This window comes from Nelumbo lutea, chromosome 3 (assembly GCF_056320005.1).
Source record: "Nelumbo lutea isolate HS-2025 chromosome 3, American lotus-T2T, whole genome shotgun sequence".
NCBI lineage: Eukaryota > Viridiplantae > Streptophyta > Magnoliopsida > Proteales > Nelumbonaceae > Nelumbo > Nelumbo lutea.
The window spans coordinates 58640835-58661050 of NC_142686.1; the positions used below are offsets into that span (position 1 = coordinate 58640835).

The window sequence follows — 20216 nt, forward strand, 5'->3', positions numbered from 1 at the left end:
TCCATACAGAGATTTTCTGAGTCTGCACACCTTTCCTTTACCAACATTTTCATAAAAGCCTACTGGAATGTCCATATATACCTTCTTCTATAAGTTATCATTGAGGAAAGAATTTTTGACATCAAGCTGGAACAAGGGCCATGAATAGGTGGCTGCTAGAGATAAAAGAATACGAACTGAACTCATCTTAGCTACTGGTGCAAATGTTTCCAGATAATCAACACCATATGTCTGAATATACCCTTTTGCTTCCAATATTTCCTTGTACCTCTCTATCTTGCCACCGACCTTATACTTCACTGTGAATACCCATTGACATCCGATCGTCTCCTTGTTTGAGGGGAGACCAACTATTTCTCAAGTTTGGCTTTTGACCAAAGCATCCATCTCATCTTGCATGGATGTTTTTCACTCAGATTTGGAGAGAGCCTCAATAATATTCCTGGGTATAGACATATAATCCAAGGAAGAAAAAAAAAAGCACGATAGGAGGGTGATAAGGCACTGTAGGAAAGATGGTGTGAAATGCAGTGGGCTGTACACTCTCTTCCCCTTACAAAGTGCAATGGGAAGATCAAGGTTAGTGAGATCAGCTGCAACAATGGTGTTAGGGATAGAAACATTATCATCAGAAAATATAACAGGCTCAAGAGAAATACATGGATCTGTATCTGTCAAATCTGGAGTTTCAGAAGGACTGACAGAGAGTGGTGTGGGTCGAGGATGTTTGGAGTCAACCATCATCTGCCAGCGCTGATATTGTTGTGAAGTTGCCCGTAGTGGCTCAGGTAATGAAACTAGAGGTGCAAGTAGTGGTTGAATTGATGCAGATGATGGCTGAACTGATGAAGGCACTACAGAAATAGGAAGAGGAACAAATTATTTGTTCTCCTCCCCAAAACTTTCCCCCTGAGGAGAACCACTCAAGAAGAAGAATGTGGATTAAAAAAAGGTAACATCCATAGTAACAAATCTGCTCCTCGACACTGGGTCATAATAGCAATACCCCTTTTGGTTCTGAGCATACTCAAGAAAAACACACTTCTTGGCCTTAGGATCCAATTTCTTGCAATGAAGGCCAAGAATGTGAACAAAAGAAACATAGCCAAAAACCCTTAGATGTACATGAAATATCTCCCAATCTGGAAAAAGGAGGCTAAATGGCACTTTAAACCTCAAAATCCGTGAAGGAACATGGTTAATCACATGTACGGCTGTAAGAATTGCATTTCCTCATAACTGCATAGAAACTGAAGCACACACCATAAGGCTCCTTGCCACCTCCACAATGTGTTTGTTTTTCCTCTCAACAACTCAATTTTGTTGCAGTGTATATGCGCAATTGCTCTGATGAACTACACAATGTTCTAAGAGATACGTGGTTAGGTCCTTCTCAAAGTACTCTCTGGCATTATCTGATCTAAAAATCTTAGTTCTCACTCCAAATTGTGTGATAACCATCTGGTGGAATTGTCGTAGTAAGTTAGGAACCTCATCACATGATCTTATCAAATATATCCAAGAATATCATGCATAATCATCCACAAACAAGAGAAAGTAACGGAATCCTCCAATGGAAGGGATTTAATATGGCCCCCATACATCAGTGTGAACAATATTAAAAGCAGAAGTACTTCTTTTATTACTTGGTTTAAAAGACTGTTTATAATGCTTTCCTAACTGACAACTCTCACACTCTAAAGTAGATAATTGAACAGACTCAAACAATTTTGGGAAAAGACATTTCAAAGAACTAAAAGAAAGATGTCCCAAGCGATTGTGCCAAAGTATAATCTGGTTTACTAACTTTGACCCACTACTGTTGCTGCTGCTAACATGATGGCCCTAATGTCTTAGAATCTCATCTAAAAGGTAGACTCCATTCACCTCACGACCACTCCCAATCATCTTTTTTGACTCCAGATCCTGCAAAATACAATTACAGGAAGAAAGGTCACAGAACAATTCAATTTTTTTGTCAAAGAACTAACAAACAATATGTTGGTATAAAGTCTAGGGACATGTAAAACAGAGTTGGTCACTCTAATTGTCCCCTTCCTAGCAATAGGCATATGTGAACCATTTGCTATTGAGACTCTGTCTCTACCAAAGCACAACTTATAGGAACTGAAAATGATAGGGGCATTAGTCATATGCTCAGATGCTCCTGAGTCTATAATCCAGGGAGGTCCCTCCTTACCTGAAGTGGATGCAAGATTTGCAGTTGCATATGAACTATCTGTATGTGCAAAGGAAGTGGTGTAGTTGGCTCTTGTATTCTGTTGTCCATCTGGAAAGCTAGAGTTGGGTGAATCTATCTTACTCATAAGCTGTCCAAACCTCTCCAATTCTGTTCTCACTACTGCTACTGCAATGAATTCCCAATAAGTTTGGGAGAGAAAGGTTGAAGAGTCTCCTGTAGTGGCTACATTTGCATTTCCCTTCTTGTTTCTTATCCGAGTAGGCATAAGATTTGGATGAATCTTCCAACAAGTGTCCCTGGTATGCTTAGGCTTCTTGCAATAATCACACACCAAGTCCTTCTTATCTTCCCTTCCAGTCTCACTACTCCCCCTGTCTCCATTCGACTTAGGTTTTGTTGTACCAACCATAGTCGACTGGTCAATCCCAAGTTGTCTCAGCATTACATTTCTCCTACTCTCCTCTCCAGAGACAAAAGCATAGGCCTGAGAGAGTGTCACACCCTCACTAGAAAAGAATCTGCTACCTAGCAATGTAAAATTCAAGGTTCAGCCCTGCCAAGAACTCAAAAACCCTATTCCTCTCTACCAGTTTGTGATAAGTTATTGCACATTTATAATTTCTCATACCACAATTTCTAAGTGATCTATTTCCTGCCATAGGGTTTTCAGCATGGAGAAATACACAGCAAGAGGTTTTTCTCCTCGTTTCATACTTATCACCCGATTTCTTAACTGATAGGCTCTGGCTTCATTTTGCTTCTGAGAGTAGGTTTCAATCACTCCATCCCAAATCTCCTTAACAGTATTAGCCCATAGGATTTTTTTTGCAATATAAAGTAACATATAATTACACAGCCAAGACATTACCATGTAATTCTCTTGCACCTATCTGGAAGAATTTGTATTAGGTTTCTTCTCCTCCACAGTGAGATACCATAATTTTCCACGGGCACCAATAGCCATCTTAGTTGTTTGTGCCCACTCCAAATAATTTGTACCATCAAGTTTTACCGTAGTAATGATCCTAAACCAAAATATATCACTACTACCTCCAACACCCTGTCCCACAGTACCGATAGATTTCATCTCGATATTCCAACTCTCCATTTTACTTCAAATAGTTCAACAGTAAGAAAAAAAATAGATTGAAGACCTTCAAAAAATAATTTAATACCACACACACAGAAACCAACCCTTCTGGAAGAAGAAAACCCTAGCTGGAGGGAAATCTCTCTCCTCCCGACCCCTCCCAATAGAGAGAAAAGTGAATCGATCACTCCGAGAAGCCTAGAAAATTTCAAAAACCAAACCGTCCTCTTCAAAAAATCAAAAAGAAAACTAACAATACCTGGGCACCCAAGATCAAATAAAAAACAAAGAGTCCAACTTTTCTGTGACTCTTCCCCGTACTCTAGTTCTTCCTGATTTTGATGCCAAATAGTAGATCACCTTCCTGATGTATAGAACCCATAAAAAACTCCAAGAACTGGACAATCTATAGTAGATCGATTAGCCATTTACTACTTCATGCAATCGACTGATCTAGGGCTGCATGAGAATGCTTCAAGAAATCCTAATTGATGCTCTAATACCAAGTAATCTACTAAATTAAAAAATATGAAAGAAAGTAGTTTCTTGAAGAGAGAAGGAAGAGAGAAGGAGAAGAAGAGAAGTTGAAAGAAAAGAGAGCAATAATCTGGCCGCCCCCTTCACTTATTATTTATACTAAAATAATAGAACAGTGCAAAGACAACTATGCCCTTATAGGGCGGCAAAATATAAAACAACATATATAACACTCAGAAAATAGAATAAAATTTGGACTCACATAACTACTGTGGTCCCCACCTCCTATCTAACAACTAACATAAAACATCTACTCAGAAAAACATCATAAAACTAATTAATTTTCAACACTAAGAAACATGATCAATTATTTGCTTTTGGTAGTTTACCTGTTTCTACTGTTTCTTTTAAGAATGTGAATAAATATTGCATAATTTGTGGTTTATGTAAGAGTAATATTTTACCATTTCATTCTTATTCTGAACATGCAACAATTCCTTTTCATTTAATACATAGTGATGTTTGGTCGTCTTCGGTTGTTTCACAGCTAGGATATAAGTACTTTGTAATTTTTATTGATGATTGCACTCGTTTCACTTGGTCTTATTTTCTTCGAAAGAAATCTAAAGTATACACTATTTTTAAATACTTTCACACCTATGTAAGTATCCAATTTGATGCTTGAATTTGTGTGCTAAGATCAGATTTAGGGCAAGAGTATATTGATGGGGATTTCCAAAATTACTTGAAACAACATGAAGTTCAACCCCCAAAATCCTGTCCGGGCACCCCACAACAAAACGGGGTAGCAGAAAGGAAGAATTGGCACATCTTGAGTGTAGTAAGAACACTTTTACAGGATTCCTATGTACCCTCTTGGTTCTGGGTGGAGGCGGCCAGCATTGCTATGTATCTCATAAATCATCTTCCATCATTTGTTTTGAATAACTCCTCTCATTTTCAATCTCTCTTTCACAAACCCCCAGACCTATCCATGCTCAGGTTTTGGTTGTACTTGTTTTGTCCACCTTCCACTCCATGAACGCAAAAAGTTAACTACACAAACATACCACAATGTGTATGCCTCCTTAGACCATTACTATATCCTCTACCACCAACTCCGCTTGAGTCTCGTCCTCCAATACGTTCACCACCAACACTACGACCATACACCACTCCACTGCCACCACTACGACTGGATTAAACTCCCCGAGCTCCCCCTCTCATCACTACAAAGACAAACTTCTCAGAGATATTAGAATTCTCTGTAATCCCAACAGAAATCTTTCGAAGATGGACAAATACCTCTTTTAGATGTGGAATAGCTGACCCTCTTAGTATGTGTGCTCTCGCTGGTTCATATTCAAATTTTAGCCCTACTAAAAATCTGGTCCCATCTAGTTATTCTCTTTGTTATTGCTAAATCTTATCATTAGGAAGTTAGGGGATGGTACACATTCAACTCATTACAAAGGCTCCTCATGCTAGCATAGTATTCCTCAAGACTTTGCTTACCCTATTGCAGATTAAAGTACTCCTGATAAAGTTGATACACTCTAGTAGTGTTGTCTTGTCTCGAATAAAGCTTCTTGGCATGGTCCCAAGTCTCCTTAGTTGTATATAGGAATATGAAATTCACACTGATTTTGGGTTTCCATACTATTCCATAATCAGGTCATAATCTATTTATCTTCTTGTTCCCAATCACTATACTCATGAGACTCAGTGGAAGGATTTTCTTCCCTTACATGCTTCACTTTCTTCTTAGCTCTAAGAAAGACCTATACGGATTTTTCCCTAGGCACATAATTCTCCCCATTCAATTTGATAGAAGTCATCTGAACATTTAAGTAATCGGTGGGAATTATCACACTAGATTTGTTTTCACTATTGTCTCCCATATCTGATTTTTTCTTTCTAATTCACTTCTCACTACACTACACACAAGTAAAACCACCTACAATCACAATTTCAGCAATACCCATCATTGATTTCTTCACTCTCCACACCAGAAACTTACTACACAACTACTTGAATACACACCATAACACTAGAAACTCACTAATCACTCGGTCCACATTGAAATACCCACATAACCCACCTATTTAATCACCAAAAAACCAACATGCACTTGATTGTCTACTGCACCACTTGAAGCAACCCTCTTCTCACCGTCGATTGGGGGGGGGGGTCCTACAAACCATTGCAAACACCCACCAACCTATTGACCAAAGGTGTGAAAACCTCCAAGGGGAAATGGCGATCACTCCTTTTTAGCCCCTTTCCCTATATCCAATAGATGATCAAGGAAAATTAAAGAACTCTACGTTAGATGGCGATAAAAACAGAATTCTGGGCAGATCTAATTTTGTTATAGTTGCTTTGATACCATGATAAAGTTCTGATCTGCACTAGAGTTCTGTTAGAATTATTATTAGAGAGATATTAGAAGGGATACTAAAGAGAATGGGAAAGAAGAGAAAAGATAAGAGAAGCAAAATCTGGTTCGAACTAGAGAGATTAATTCATTGCTGTGGTGGAAAAGTTCAGATGGCCGACTGTCAAACCTAAGGGAATACTTATTGAGATTATCCAATGAGTTGCTAAAGGTCCTCATAATCCCACTTGGTTTGGAGCACTTCCCCTGAAAACACAACCCACTAACATTTCTTAAGTCATTTTGCCTACTCGGGTCACCCAGAATATTCACAATTAAAGGGTTCATGTCCTCTTGTTTCTCGTTCTTAGCTTCCCTCTTTCCAAAATCATTAAGGGTCTGTTTGGTTCGTGGTCAAAATTGGAATTAGAATGATCAATTCCTATAGTCTGTTTGGTTCAATCAGGAATGAGAATGGGAATGGGATTCCGATTCCGCCCAACCAAATAGTTGGAATTGGAATAGCCCATTTCGATTCTGATTCCATACCCCTATTCCTGTGAACCAAATGGGGCCTAAATATTTTCATATTTTCCAAGGATTTAACTTTACTCTTCTTTTTTTGTGTTGAACTTTCTTCCACATCTAGCATTTCTATCGCTTGAAATTCTTCCACACTTTAATTGCCACGTGGCCTCTCCCCTACCTTGTCAACTTCATCTTCAACCTCTCGGCCATCCCTCCTTAGTAACGTTTCGTGTTCTAACGCGACCCAGGTCTTCGACCAGGCTCCATTCAAAAAGCATCAAAGGATCGAGGCACCTCTTCCGGCTTCACTCCAACAACTTCCACCACTACCGAGTTCAAATTCGAAAGATTGCAAGAAATGAAAATCCCTCCTAACATCTTCACGACATTCTCCATTGCTGTTATAGGATACAAACCATTTCCGCACTAGAATCACATCTCACTCTGTGTCTAACCTGTCAAAATCCACTATTTTCTCTTCCACTTTCAACGGAGCTCCTTTTTTGTTGAAAGGAGCAATCACAATTCCTGAATCCATCTGTAGTTTCTTTTTCAGCAAATTTGAAATGATCCCCCAATCCAAAATCTCCTTGATTGCTTCCAAGACCAATGTTGTCTCCCATTCTTCTCCGTTTCCTTCTAGTAATAGCTTTATGCACTTTGTTTGCACTACTTACAAACACTTCTTGTTCAAATTCTTTCTCTTGCTTATTCTTTGACTTTCCACCATCGGTTATTGTATTTGCATTCATCTCCGCAAATTCTTGCAACTTGTAAGCAATCAATTTCCAACTACAAGGCATACTGATTGTTTTTTGTTGTTACCAAAAAATAAGGATGGCAACGGGGTGGGCTCGGGGAGGGTGGTAGGGGCAGGTTGCGTTTAAAACCCGCATCTAATTTCTTATTATTTCTGGTCATATATAAGCAATAAATAAGTAAAATAACACAAATAAACATCAAGATTTCTAATTATTTGATTAAGACATGTAAATAACACTTAAGATATCAATTATCCTTCACATAAAATTCAAAATATTATTAAATTCAACATTTAATACATAAAGTTTATATATTTTCCAACAATATGTGGGTCACGGAGGGTCAAGTTTAGCCTAATACCATACCTTACCTGTACCCACATGGATTGTAGAATCCCAAAACCCGCACCTGCCCCAAAACCCGTCATTTAAGCAAAAAAAAAAAAAAAAAAAAAACCCACCCCATTGGGAAGGTAGGGATGGATACTCACTGGGTAGGGTAGAAATTGCCATCCTACCAAAAAAAACTCAATCACTGCCACGAACCATCCTTTTTTATTGTATTTCAGCATCACTTGATATTTCCTTCTTGGAAGCTCCAACGAACTCATCTACCCATTTTTCTTTACCGAGAAGCGTGCTCCATGAATGAAACCTTTCAGCCACTGCGTAGCCTCTCCTATTAAAAAGATAGTTGCTCTTCCCTCTTCTCTTACTTTGAGAACCGACAGATTCTTTCTTCTTCCCTCTTCTAGGATCGACTTCTTCGATTCAATCCTTGTCTCTCAACTCTCCATCTTCTCACTGAATCCATTTCACTGGATCCTTGCAACTATGTGCAAAATTCTTTCCATTTGTTTTAGTTCATTTTATTGTTTAGCTTAACACATTAATGGCATTCAATTAAATCCAAAACTGATCTAAATTCTATAGATAAAATTCCATCCAAATCCGAATATAAGCAAACCTCCAATTTGATCAGACCCATTTGTGGTTCTACAAACTGATACAGCCTTGCCTTGCTTGGTAAAAGAGACTAACTGAAAATCTCATTTTGATCGACCACGAAAAGCCCTAATTTTTAGTGAAAAAGAAAATTGTTTTGAGAGACCAAAATGCCCCCAACCTGGGGGAAGGCACCAGCTTAGCCTGCTGGTAAAGTTTCCGGCTGATTGTAGCAGAGACTTGGGATCAAATCCCACCCTCACCCGGGTTTGGGGCAACATTTGAAACTCTTACACTAGCAGAAGTTAGGGAAATCTCTGCTACAACCAGAATTGGAATCAGAATAAATGACTAAATTTTTAAGGCCCATTTGGTTCGTGGAAATAGGGGTTTGGAATTGGAATCCAAATTGCATTCCAATTCCAATTCTGAAGGATTTTGATTTTGATTTAGATTCAGATTTCAATTGAGAACCAAATGGACCCTTAGTTCTTTGACAGCTCCCTCCCTTGACTTATAAATATATAATCCTTGTCAAACCTTTTTCTCAATTTTAAAATTTTATTAAAAAGCAACCTAACTCAATTTAATAGAAAAAATACAAATCTTAGTGCACTAGAGTTAGATATTTGGAAACTTCAAGTTATTTACAGTTTTATTAACAATTATCATAGTCTGGAAATGATTATGGAATAATATAATGATCTTTCTTTTTTCTTTTTATTTCTTATATCTTTGGATCATAATCACTCTAGATCTCTTTCTAAGCTGGCATTTGGTTCATGAGTAGAATCACTCTATCTCTCTAAGATTCATGTAGCCAACCCCATATCATGATCATCACCCAATGATATGTGACATATGTCTATATATACCAGTGTACGCAATCAAACACCCTTTTATTCCTCTAAGGTTTCATGTTGCCATTAGTACCTTCTATCATTTTGTTAAATGGCCTTAATACCCATTTCATATAAAACATACAATGTCAATGGGGAACCCAATTGATATATTAATCAAGCAACACAACTATTTCTTTGAATAGCGTATGGATGTGCAACTTGGGTCAATTTGGGTTGAAAATTTGTTAATTTTTCAATGAGACCAAACCCTAACTCGAACCTGATGCAATTCAAATTGCGCAACCTGACTTGCAGACCTAATAGTAAAGACTTGTCATTTTTTTGTTATATCATTCATATAGGAGCATATGAGCCTGAACTATCTTTTTTGCATCAATATCTTCTGGTTCTATTGAGGGTCACCATCCAAACTTCAGGAGGAGCTAGAGAAATCAAACCTTTGTTCATGTGGGTAAAACTGTAATCTAACCCCAAGTACAAGTAATGTCATGGTGAAGAAATAAATTGAGAAAGAAGTTTGCCACATTTAAGAATTCTTTTCTTTAGAATTATAACATTAGCTCTATATGGTCTTTTTGGAGCTAGGGTAATCAATAGAAAATTAAGTATTATTTAAAAGTTACTTTTTATACTAGAAAATATAAAATATATTATAATACTATATTTTATAGAAGAGTCCCTAGTCGGCTAATCTCCTTATTTTCCTGTCAGTTCCACCAAACCCACTACCCCTTTTCAAAATGCATTTCCCTAGGAAGTAGGGATTACTTGAAGCCATAACTAAACCCAATAATATAATACCCAATGACACCTCAATAATAAAGTAAGAAAATCAAAAAGCAAAAATCAAAGTATAATCAGAGATTTAAGTTAAAAACATAATTGGATAGAACACAGAGATTGATCCATCTGTCCATCAGTCCTGTTTAGGAAAGCATCTTAGTCAACCATCAGACCAATCCCATGATCTTGACAACCCAATAATATCAACCACCTCTACCCCTTCTCAGATTGTTTGTTGATTTGGTGGGGCCCCAAACGGGTCTTTGTTTTCCAACTGTTCTGCTTTGTACTTTTGTTCACTGAAGTAGTATTACTGTAGAGCTACCTACCAGACCGTTCTTAGTGTCTACAGTGGGATGCCTCTATAGTCGGTCCAATGTCACGTAAACGGTTACTTATGGGCAACAGCTTTTCAAAAGCGCCAGGTACATTACAATACATTCCCTATTTCCCTTAATTACCCAACGGTCACCAGCGCTCCACAGACGCGTTAAGATGGACCCCACCACTAATTCTAGAAAGACAGGGATCTAAGCATTGGTTAACACCTTGTGGGTCCCACCACCTTGTCTTGCTCCGCTTGTCTTTCTCTTCCGGTACATCTGTAAACTACTCAGCTTACCTCCCCAATTCTGATTCAGTGTGTTCTACTAATGACTTTTGGTTGCTTCACCTTTTGATTTGGCAGATATGGTGGGACCAATAAAAGATCATACCTTTCATCTTTACGGAAAATGCATGGCCCACTAGTTTCTGATGCTGGGACTTGGGACATCATTTTGATCAATCAGACGGTCCTAAATCATGGGCCCACTTGAACATATGGTGTTAATCAAATTATCGAGGTCCTTTTCAAACTGTTTCTTTCAGGAGAGGGAATTGTTCATGTGAGGTTCAAGAAAAGAAAAGTGATTCATATTTTAAGTGGAGTGTGGAGACTGGTGAGTGCTGAGAGGACGAAACGAGCTTCGTTTGTTCCTGAGCTCAGTCTCATTCAGAAATCAATAGAGTGAGTTTCCTGTCTCATTTCGCTGAGTCCTTTCAGTTTTTCCAATGTCTTACTACTTTTCCATGTTTTGGATCAAAATACAATCACTCATTGCATGTACTAATCAGCATTACAAGTTCAGTTTCAAGGGTTTATTCATTTTTTTTTTTTTAATTCATTCAGTATGACTAAGCTGCATTTTGAGTATTCTTTTAATACAATCTATGCCACTTAGCATTTGCTTATGGGTATTGTTTATCTTCTGATGCAACTTCACGTTAGCCATTCATTATTCTTCTGGTTCAATTCAAGAAATTGGTTTTGTTCCCATGCAGTTTAATTCACTGGAAATCCAGTTCAGTTTTAAGAGATGATTTATTGTTCCGTTTTTTTTTTTTCTGTAATTTCTTCAGTATAAAATAAGCTGCATTTGAAGTTTTCTTTTAATACAATCTATTAGTCATTTAGTATTTGCATACGGGTATTGTTTCTCTTCTGATGCAATCACTTCCGTTATCCATTCATTATTCTTCTGGTTCAATTCAAGAAACTGGTTTTGTTCCCATACAGTTTAATTCACTGGAAATTTCCTTAGACATTGTTGGGTGAAGAAAGATTAGTTGGTTTTGGTCCAACTTGTTACATTTTCACCATTTCTCTTCATTATATTTGATTGTTTTCCATGCGTGAAATTGCAGAATGAATGAGTTAACTGAGGATATAGAGACTGATGTGGTAAGAGCTAATCCTACGAGTTCAGATGTAATTGCATGCGAAGAAAAAAATGCATATACAGGAAAGAGTGTTCTATATTCCATAGAAAGGAAGAAATCTCTGCAAGCTCGCTATGTTTATGGTTTTATATTCTTGTTAACAAATCTTATTGCTTGGTTCTTCCGTGACTATGGACATAAGGTTCTCCCTGAGCTCCATTGTAAGTCAGAGTTCTCCCTTTCTTAAACTATTGAATTTCACCTATTAGAACTAATTCACCTGCTATCCTGGGGATGCAAGGCAAATATCTTTTTCTGAAAATTCAATGCTTTTGTCATAGTTGTGTAGATAATCCAATTTCTTATAAACATTTATGAAATACAATGACAACTAGCTTCATATTCTAGTGATTTCAATTCTCATCTCTTGTATATCCAATCCACCTTCCACATATGTTCCTGAATTGTCTATGCATTGGCTTTAAAGATCTCTTTTTTGTTATTATTCTTTTTTATCTTTGATCATGCCTGCAATTCTTGGGTTATAATTGCTCCTGATTCTTTGATCAGTTTTTCTATAATGACAAAGCTTTCCTAGCCATAGTTGTCAAAATCTTACAATATGATTCATGAATCCCAAAGGTTTTGATTTGAATCTTATTTCTGAATCTTCTTCTGTAACATCTTGTGATTATTCTATTTAGACTTGATTCTCCACTTTGTCATTTCTTCGTATGTAGATTAAAGAGCCATTCTATGTGGATGACTTGGCTTTCAAGTCAAACTTAATTATATCATCTTAGGCTTCTAGTGTACAAGTGGTAAATTCTATTGTTTATGGTAGATATGGATTGAAAACAAGGCAAAATAAATTTTGTGTATACATTTCAACTTTAGCATATCTGCTTTTATTTTTTTTGAAAAACTATAAAAATATGATCTTATGACTTACAATGCCATTCACAATTCAATTGGATTTAACTTTCTCTATGATTTATGATAATATTATGATTTTTAGATCATTGAATTCCTAGCTTATTAGTACTCTGTGTCCTTTTTTTCTTTTGACTTTTCTTGTCAAATGGTCAATAGCTTATTTAGAAGAAAAGTTTGAACCAAGAGCAATGGTTGTGCATTTTGACAATGAATAAATCTTTGGAAAAATAACTTGTCCAAGAGAAACATTGAATGCAGATCATTTGAAAGATATTTCAATCTCTTCCTGGAAACCTCAAGATTTTGATATTTTGTTTAGAAGAAAAAGTTCACTACCAAATTCCAACTGGTTACATGAATTTCTAGGGTCTCTTCTCTGAAACCACATTCTGTTTGCATTCCTCATTTTCTAGCTTCTCATTAAGATTTCTGAAGCATTTATAATTTTCATAATCCTTAGGTGAAATTCATGATTGAGTTATTCAGGCATCTATATTCTAGATGGAACATGAATGATAACATGTTTCCAAAGAGGCAAAACTTTATATTTAACTTGCATGTTGGACCAAAATATTTTACATGTTAGATGAATTCATAATTGTAAAAAGACAACCTGATCTTCACCATTTTACATTTGTTGACTCCCTTACAATGACCCAATATTTAGTCAATTTTGTAGATTTTCTTCATCTCTGTAGTTGGAAAACTTCTGTTCCTAATCTTTCTGTTCATATATGAGGCAAAATTGTTTTCAGTTGAACACGTTGTTGGGATTCTGTTCCAGGTTTTTGTTCAAAGTTTTTCTTTTTGCAGATATAAAAGCTTGTGGAAATGGAGGAAATGATTGTTTTCATACTATGGGGGTACTCCGTGTCAGTTTAGGGTGCTTTGTATCTTTTCTTCTTTTAAGAAACAAAATAATGTAAAGGGTTCTCTTGTCTTTTTAAGGATTTCTTGTGTGAGTGGTGCTTTTTTTATGGTGTGTGAGGGAGTGAGGATCATCTTAACTTTTCATTGTTTTTCATTGAAATCTTATTCTAATTTATAGTTGGGGTATGGTTCTAATTATAGCCTATGAGTATAAGCTACTAATCATAAATTTATAAGATATTTTTAACCTGAATACAAAATTTTGATGTCATATATTATTAGTTGACATTGATTTGATGGTGAACCTCCTACTAATCAAAAATTGATGAAAGGTTTAAACCCAATGATTGATGTTTGATATGAAAAGCTGTCAGTTCAAAAACTGATGCATTCCAATTCATGTGATTTTTTTTTTCCTTTGCCTGTGTGGATTTTTTTTCCATAGAATTTTCACTTGATATCTTGCATATCCTTGACAAAATGTCTAGATATTTTTCTTGTTAATGTTCTTGACAACATGCAAAACCAGAAAGTTATGTGGAACTCGCAATATATGGCATTCCAGATGGTGGTCATTGAAGTTTATCCTGTTGATGATATCACTGGCAGTACCATTCTTCTTCCCTTTGTCTTTCATTGAATTATATGGTAAGCTTAACGTAGTGGCATTCAAAAACATTCCAAAGCCTAAACTTTCTCCCTGCCATCTTTACCTCCATTATTATTATTATTATTGTTATTATTATTATTTTTATTATTATTTATTTTTTTTCATCTTGGAGATGGAGATGAAGGTGGCAATTTGATCTTCTGATCCATGAAAACTTTCTATATGGAGTTGAGTCTATTTTACCATGGCACTTCCATAGTTTTGTTGAAGAGCTTGGGATTCTTATTTGTCTATTACATATAAAAGTTGAAAGGGCAGAAATCATTTTGGAAGTTTTCCAAAACCATGGAAGTTCTTCAAATCTTCACTTAAATTTTTGTTTCGCTCTGTTGTTCAACTATGAACCATCAATACTAGAATGTGGCAAGGAGTTGTAGTAGCAGTATATAACAATTTTGTAACCATTTTCTTGCAGGTGAAGCTGCTCGCATTGGTGCAGGGTGATCTTCAGATCCTTCTCTTATATGCTTCTATTTTATGTGTGCTATAGGTTTCTTGAACCTATTCTATTAATGTCTGCAGAATATCTTTAATTGCTGGGAAAATATGCTCATTTTCCTATTAAAACTTTCTTTTCCAAATATGCTTATTTTTTCTATTAACAAGATATAGACGTCGACTCTTGGAACATTATTACATAAGTTGTAAACAGGTTTTCCCGTCCTTATGCCTCAGTGTCTGTCAAGGTTAGAGGAAAACTGGACGGTTATTCCTCAAGTATGAATAGTGAAGAATTATGCAAAAGAACCAAACCCTTCCTGAGTAACATCCAGGGAAAAAAGAACAAAGACTATATAACCTCAAAATAAAAATAAAGTCAACAAATATCTTAGAATAATTATTTCTTGAAAAAGTAAATATAGGGGATCAAATATTACAATTATTGTTACATCTTAACTAACTTGGTTAAGCTAAAAAACTTTGGAATAGTTACATTAATTTAATATGATGCCATATTTCAAAATATTGTGATCATAGAAAAATAGAAAATACATTCTTCAAGGCCATAGTTTTGGCTGATAAATCAACATCATCATCATCATCATCATCTTTTTCTTCTGACAACTATCTCAGAGTTGGAAAAATTCCAAGATACATACAAGGGAAAATAAGATATGTGCCAATATGGATGTACTTTCTTTCAGCCAAAAAAAAATGGAACAGTGAATTGTTTTTTCATCCACAAAAAACGTTTTAGAATTTTTCTTCTTAGTTAAGTACTTAGTTGATGTAAGGTTAGTGGAGATTGATTTTTAAGCTCCACTACGCTGAAAAGTCATAATGAGTTAAGAAATTTAATATTATGGCACTTTTGAGTGCTATCAAATGAAAAAATATACTTGGAGATAGTACTTCCTGCCCAAATCTTATGCTTCTAGATGTATAATATACAGATGGGCATTAGGTTATGAATTTCTTGCTTTATTTGTGTTATGTTTCATGTTCACCTCCCAACCTCACACCCTACTATCCACCCCCACCTCAAAAAGAAGAAAGATACATGAGAAATTTTCAAACAAATTCTTTCTTCTTTCAAATCTTCAAATTCTACAGAAATGTGATATGTAATTCTGTAATCTATGTGATACAGGATCTTTCTCCTTCTTCAACTCATAAGTGTGATAGAATTCATAACGTGGTGGAATAACTACTGGATGCCTGATCCAGAAAGGAAAAGGTATATATTTAGTATTCTTAGAACAATATTATAAATATTCTCTTTACACTTTTCAACTGTGGCATTTTTTGGGCATGGTCAACCAAACCTCTTATAGAAATATATTTTGGATAACAAATTTTCTTCTGAAAAGTTATTACATCTACAAAATGTGTTTTCATTTCAAATTATCCTCTAGGATGGACATTAAACTCATGTAATAACTTGGTGAACTTCCAAACTTAAAGTAAGTTGCTAAGAGATAATTCTAAAAGTTGATCTAAAGCTTTAAGAACATAATTTTATGCAAAAGATGTCTAACTCTATACAAAGGAGCCCTTTTATGCCACAGACATAACAAGATAGAATAAATGCACAAAAATGTGGAATAACAGACATCCAAGCAAAAACTAGGTGATAAGGACCTTTTGCCATACATAATGGCCCCTTTCACCACAGATCTAATTAGACCGTTGGTAATAGAGTTAAGTTATCCATGAACCAATCTGCTATCGGCAAAGCATGCAGTCAACACCTCTCTGATTCTTAAACTGATGTAGGTGCCATGAACCTGACGTGGCATCTCCTGCCCACGTCTACTCACAACACACTACCCCCGTGAATTGGGAACATCTCCCCCTGCATAATACTATGCAGGAGGATGAGATATTCTCCATGTGTGGCTGTGATGTTATGTGGGCAAACGTGGGCAGAGTTCTTGTGGGCAGGAGGTCTGGACTCCATGAACCTCTACCCTTTCCTTGGGTCCATCCAGTGACATTCATTGAATTACCTTCCACTATAAGGGATGTGACATTAGATTTCTTGGAAATCTGAGAGCCTATGAGGATGTCAGACTCTCAAACTTGGTACAATCTGCATCCCCAATAGGACTACTGTAGTCCCAAAATATGCTGCCATCATATTTGAGCAATACTTCCCTAGAACTTGACTTCCTTAGATAACCTTGATTGCTCACGTGAGTCACATAAAAAAAAAACTTGTTTTCCCTTAATTGTGGAGGTGTTTGGACCTAATTAGAGATTAGAGGTAAAACCTGGGTCTTGGTTAGCCCAAACCAACCCAAAAAGTTGGGTTGAGTTGAAGGTCTGATTAGTGTTAGGTTTGAATATTATGAACCCAATTTAGCTTTGGATTGGGTTAGGGTTGAGGCCTCAAGAAACCTGATCCAATCCAAACCCAACATTCTTATTCATATGTATTACACATGTACCAATGATTCTTATCAAGGAACCATTTAACCTAAAAGCTTAAGCTGTTAGGTGAGGTCCCTGAATAGGATTTTATTCTCTAACACATCCCCTCACGCAAAATCCCATCAGGCTTGGAACGTGGATAAGCACAGGCCTACCCATACCTTGTGCTGAAATTTAGTTAATTATAATGGGGGCAACTAGGATCGAACACTACTACTTGGTCAAACAGGCTTTGTTACCATCTCAAGGAATCATTCAGCCTAAAAGCTTAAGCTGTTAGGTGAGGTACATGAATATAGGCTTTTATTCTCTAACAATTCTAAGTTTAAAAGGTAGAATCAAGGTTCTAAATATTGATACACCCGAAACGCCAGTAGGGGTGTATCGGGCAGTATCAGTATTATTTTTTTAATTTTTTACTTTTGTTTTTCGAATCCGGTTCGGGAGGTCCGGTTTAAGGTTCCTCCACCCCCTGAACCAGTCCCCTGATACACCCTCTGTATGGGCGTATCGGGGCACTCCCGATATGATATGTATTGGCTGATAGTAATGATTTTTTGAACCTTGAGTAGAATATTTTGGTGTAACACAAGTATACTACTCCTAAAACAGCATAACTTGATACCGATGTATACTAATGTTTAAGCCATCCTAAATCTGCTAACCCTAGTTTGAGAAATGAGAAGATTTTTTTAAGTAAAAAGAAGTGAAGAAGCTATACCAACTCGGACTGAAATATAATGAAAAAAATAAAAGGACTAAAATTACGCCATTCAATAACAAATTAACTAGCAATTTTCATCCAAAGTACATTCAACTTAATTCTTCCAACTCCCCTACTCTACTACCAAGTTAGGCCGTAAGGCTGTGGGAGAAGTATTGGTCGATATCTATTCAGCATACTTGAAACACACTGCAGCAGTCCTAGCTTAGTTCGAGATCTGTTCAAGAGAACAAAAGAAGAAGAAAGAAGAAAGGAAGAAAAAGAAGAGAGGGAGAGGAAAAGAAGAAATGAGAGAAAAAGAGTAGAATGAATTGGTTCTGCCACCCCCTTCATTGGATTTTATATTACTTGAGAAAAAGAAGATATGATGACAAAAAAACCCCTATCGACTGTGACAGAGAAAAAATAAGTACAGCAGTCTGAAACAAAACAAATAAGGATGGGAGCATATTTCTGCACCTAACAACATATAGAACCAACTAGGTATCCCTGTCTACATCTCTACACTCCCCCTCAAGTTGGGAATAGATATTGAGCATTCCCAACTTGTGTAAATCTGTTTCCATCTTGACTTTAGGGACTGCCTTGGTGAAGAGTAGGGGTGGCAAATGGGTGGGTTGGGTTGGGTGTGGGTTGAGTACCAACCCACCCATATTGACCCATTGACCCATTGCCACCCATATTTATTGGGTATTAGTGGGTCATAACCCACCTTGACCCTGACCCACCCATATGACCCATTAACCCAATGCAAATATTAAAATAATATAAATATTATACCAAATAACTCTATAAATATTAAAAAATTACAGAAAAAAGACAAAAAAATAATAAAAACACAAAATTTGCAAAAAAAATTCACAGCAAAAACAATAAAATTGTAAAAAACTAGGAAATTTTAAAATATATATTTCAAAAAAATAGAAATTGAATAAAATACACAAATTGATAAAAAATCAAAATAAATAAATATATATATATATATATATATATTTCAATTGAGAAATTATAAAAACAAAAAAAGATAAAAAAATAAGAATTGCATAAAATACCTAAAATCATAAAATTTTCAAAATTTATATATTTCAACAAAAGATCATAAATTACAGAAAAATAAGAATTGCATATCAGAGGTAATATATGGCAAGCACACTTCTTGGGAGGCTACTCTCTCCCTAATAAAGTGTCAATCCACTTCAATGTGTTTCATCCTGTCATGCTATATTGGGGGTAATGGGCAATATTAATAGTAGCTTGATTGTCATAATACAGCATTAAGGGCTTCTCATGCTCAATTCCAAGTTCTTCAAGTAAGGATCTCAGCCATAGAACTTATGCCACTCCATGAGCCATAGATCTGTATTTTGCTTTAGCACTTGAATGGGTTACCACATTTTGTTTCTTACTTCACCATGAAACCAGATTTCCTCCAACAAAGGCACCGTACCTAGAGGTAGACCTCCTGTCATCTACACATCCAGTCCAATCCACAGAAGTGTACACCTCAATCTTCATGTGACCATTATTCTTGAAGAGTATTCCATGACCTAGACACCTCTTGAGATATGCTAGGATCTGCTCAACGGCGAACAAATGAGTGGTTCTTGGAGAGCGCATGTATTGACTAACAACACTGGCAATATAAGAAATGTGAGGCCGAGTCAGACAAAGATACAAAAGTTTCCTAACCGGCCATTGATACATGGTCATGTCATCAAGAGGTTCACCTTCTTCTACACTTATCTTATGATGCAATTCAATGGGAGTATCTGCAAGTTTAACTCCCAATTTTCATGTTTCCTCCAAAAGGTCAAGGACATATTTCCTCCAAGAAATGAAAATACCATGTTTAGATCTAGCCACCTCAATTCCCAAAAAATATTAGAGATGACCCAAATCTTTCACCTCAAACTCTTTGTGAAGTAATTGCTTGAGGGAATTAATCTCATCAACATCACTGCCTGTTACCATAATATCATTTACATGTATAGCAAGGAGTGTCAGAGAGGAACCACCCCTCTTGATAAAAAGTGTGTGGTTTGAGTGAGCCTACATATACCTAAATTTCTCTAGAGCAAGTCTAAACCTGTTCAACCAAGCCCTTGGAGATTGCTTTAAACCATACAATGCCTTCTTTAGTCTGCACACTTTCTTGCCTGCATTTGCATCATAGAAACTAGGGGCAACTCCATATGCACTTCCTCTTGTAAATCACCATTGAGGAAAGCGTTCTTGACATCCATTTGGAACATGGGCCATGAAAAGTTTGTAGCTAGAGATAGTAGAACATGGATAGTATTCATCTTAGCAACTGGTGCAAAGGTCTTGGGTTAATCAATGCCATAGGTCTGTGCGTACCCCTTTTCCACAAGGTGGGCTTTATATCTTTCAACTGATCCATCTACACCATCTAC

The 20216-nt window shown here is 36.4% G+C and overlaps 1 protein-coding gene across 8 annotated transcripts in view; it reads left to right on the forward strand.

The window, feature by feature from the left end:
* Window positions 1-20216, forward strand: part of LOC148865173 (Serinc-domain containing serine and sphingolipid biosynthesis protein) — a 62687-nt gene that overhangs the window by 5453 nt on the left and 37018 nt on the right. For 2 of the 8 annotated variants that reach the window (XM_088981537.1, XM_088981541.1), the window contains exons 1-6: window positions 10893-11036; window positions 11714-11949; window positions 13478-13554; window positions 14023-14182; window positions 14620-14644; window positions 15796-15882. In XM_088981537.1, the coding sequence (XP_088837663.1) occupies window positions 11715-11949; window positions 13478-13554; window positions 14023-14182; window positions 14620-14644; window positions 15796-15882 (584 nt within the window). In that variant the 5' untranslated portion in view covers window positions 10893-11036; window position 11714. Of the gene's footprint in view, window positions 1-10882; window positions 11037-11093; window positions 11152-11713; window positions 11950-13477; window positions 13555-14022; window positions 14183-14619; window positions 14645-15795; window positions 15883-20216 lie in introns of those variants that run through there. The other 6 variants (XM_088981542.1, XM_088981540.1, XM_088981539.1 and 3 more) reach the window with 6 other exon arrangements.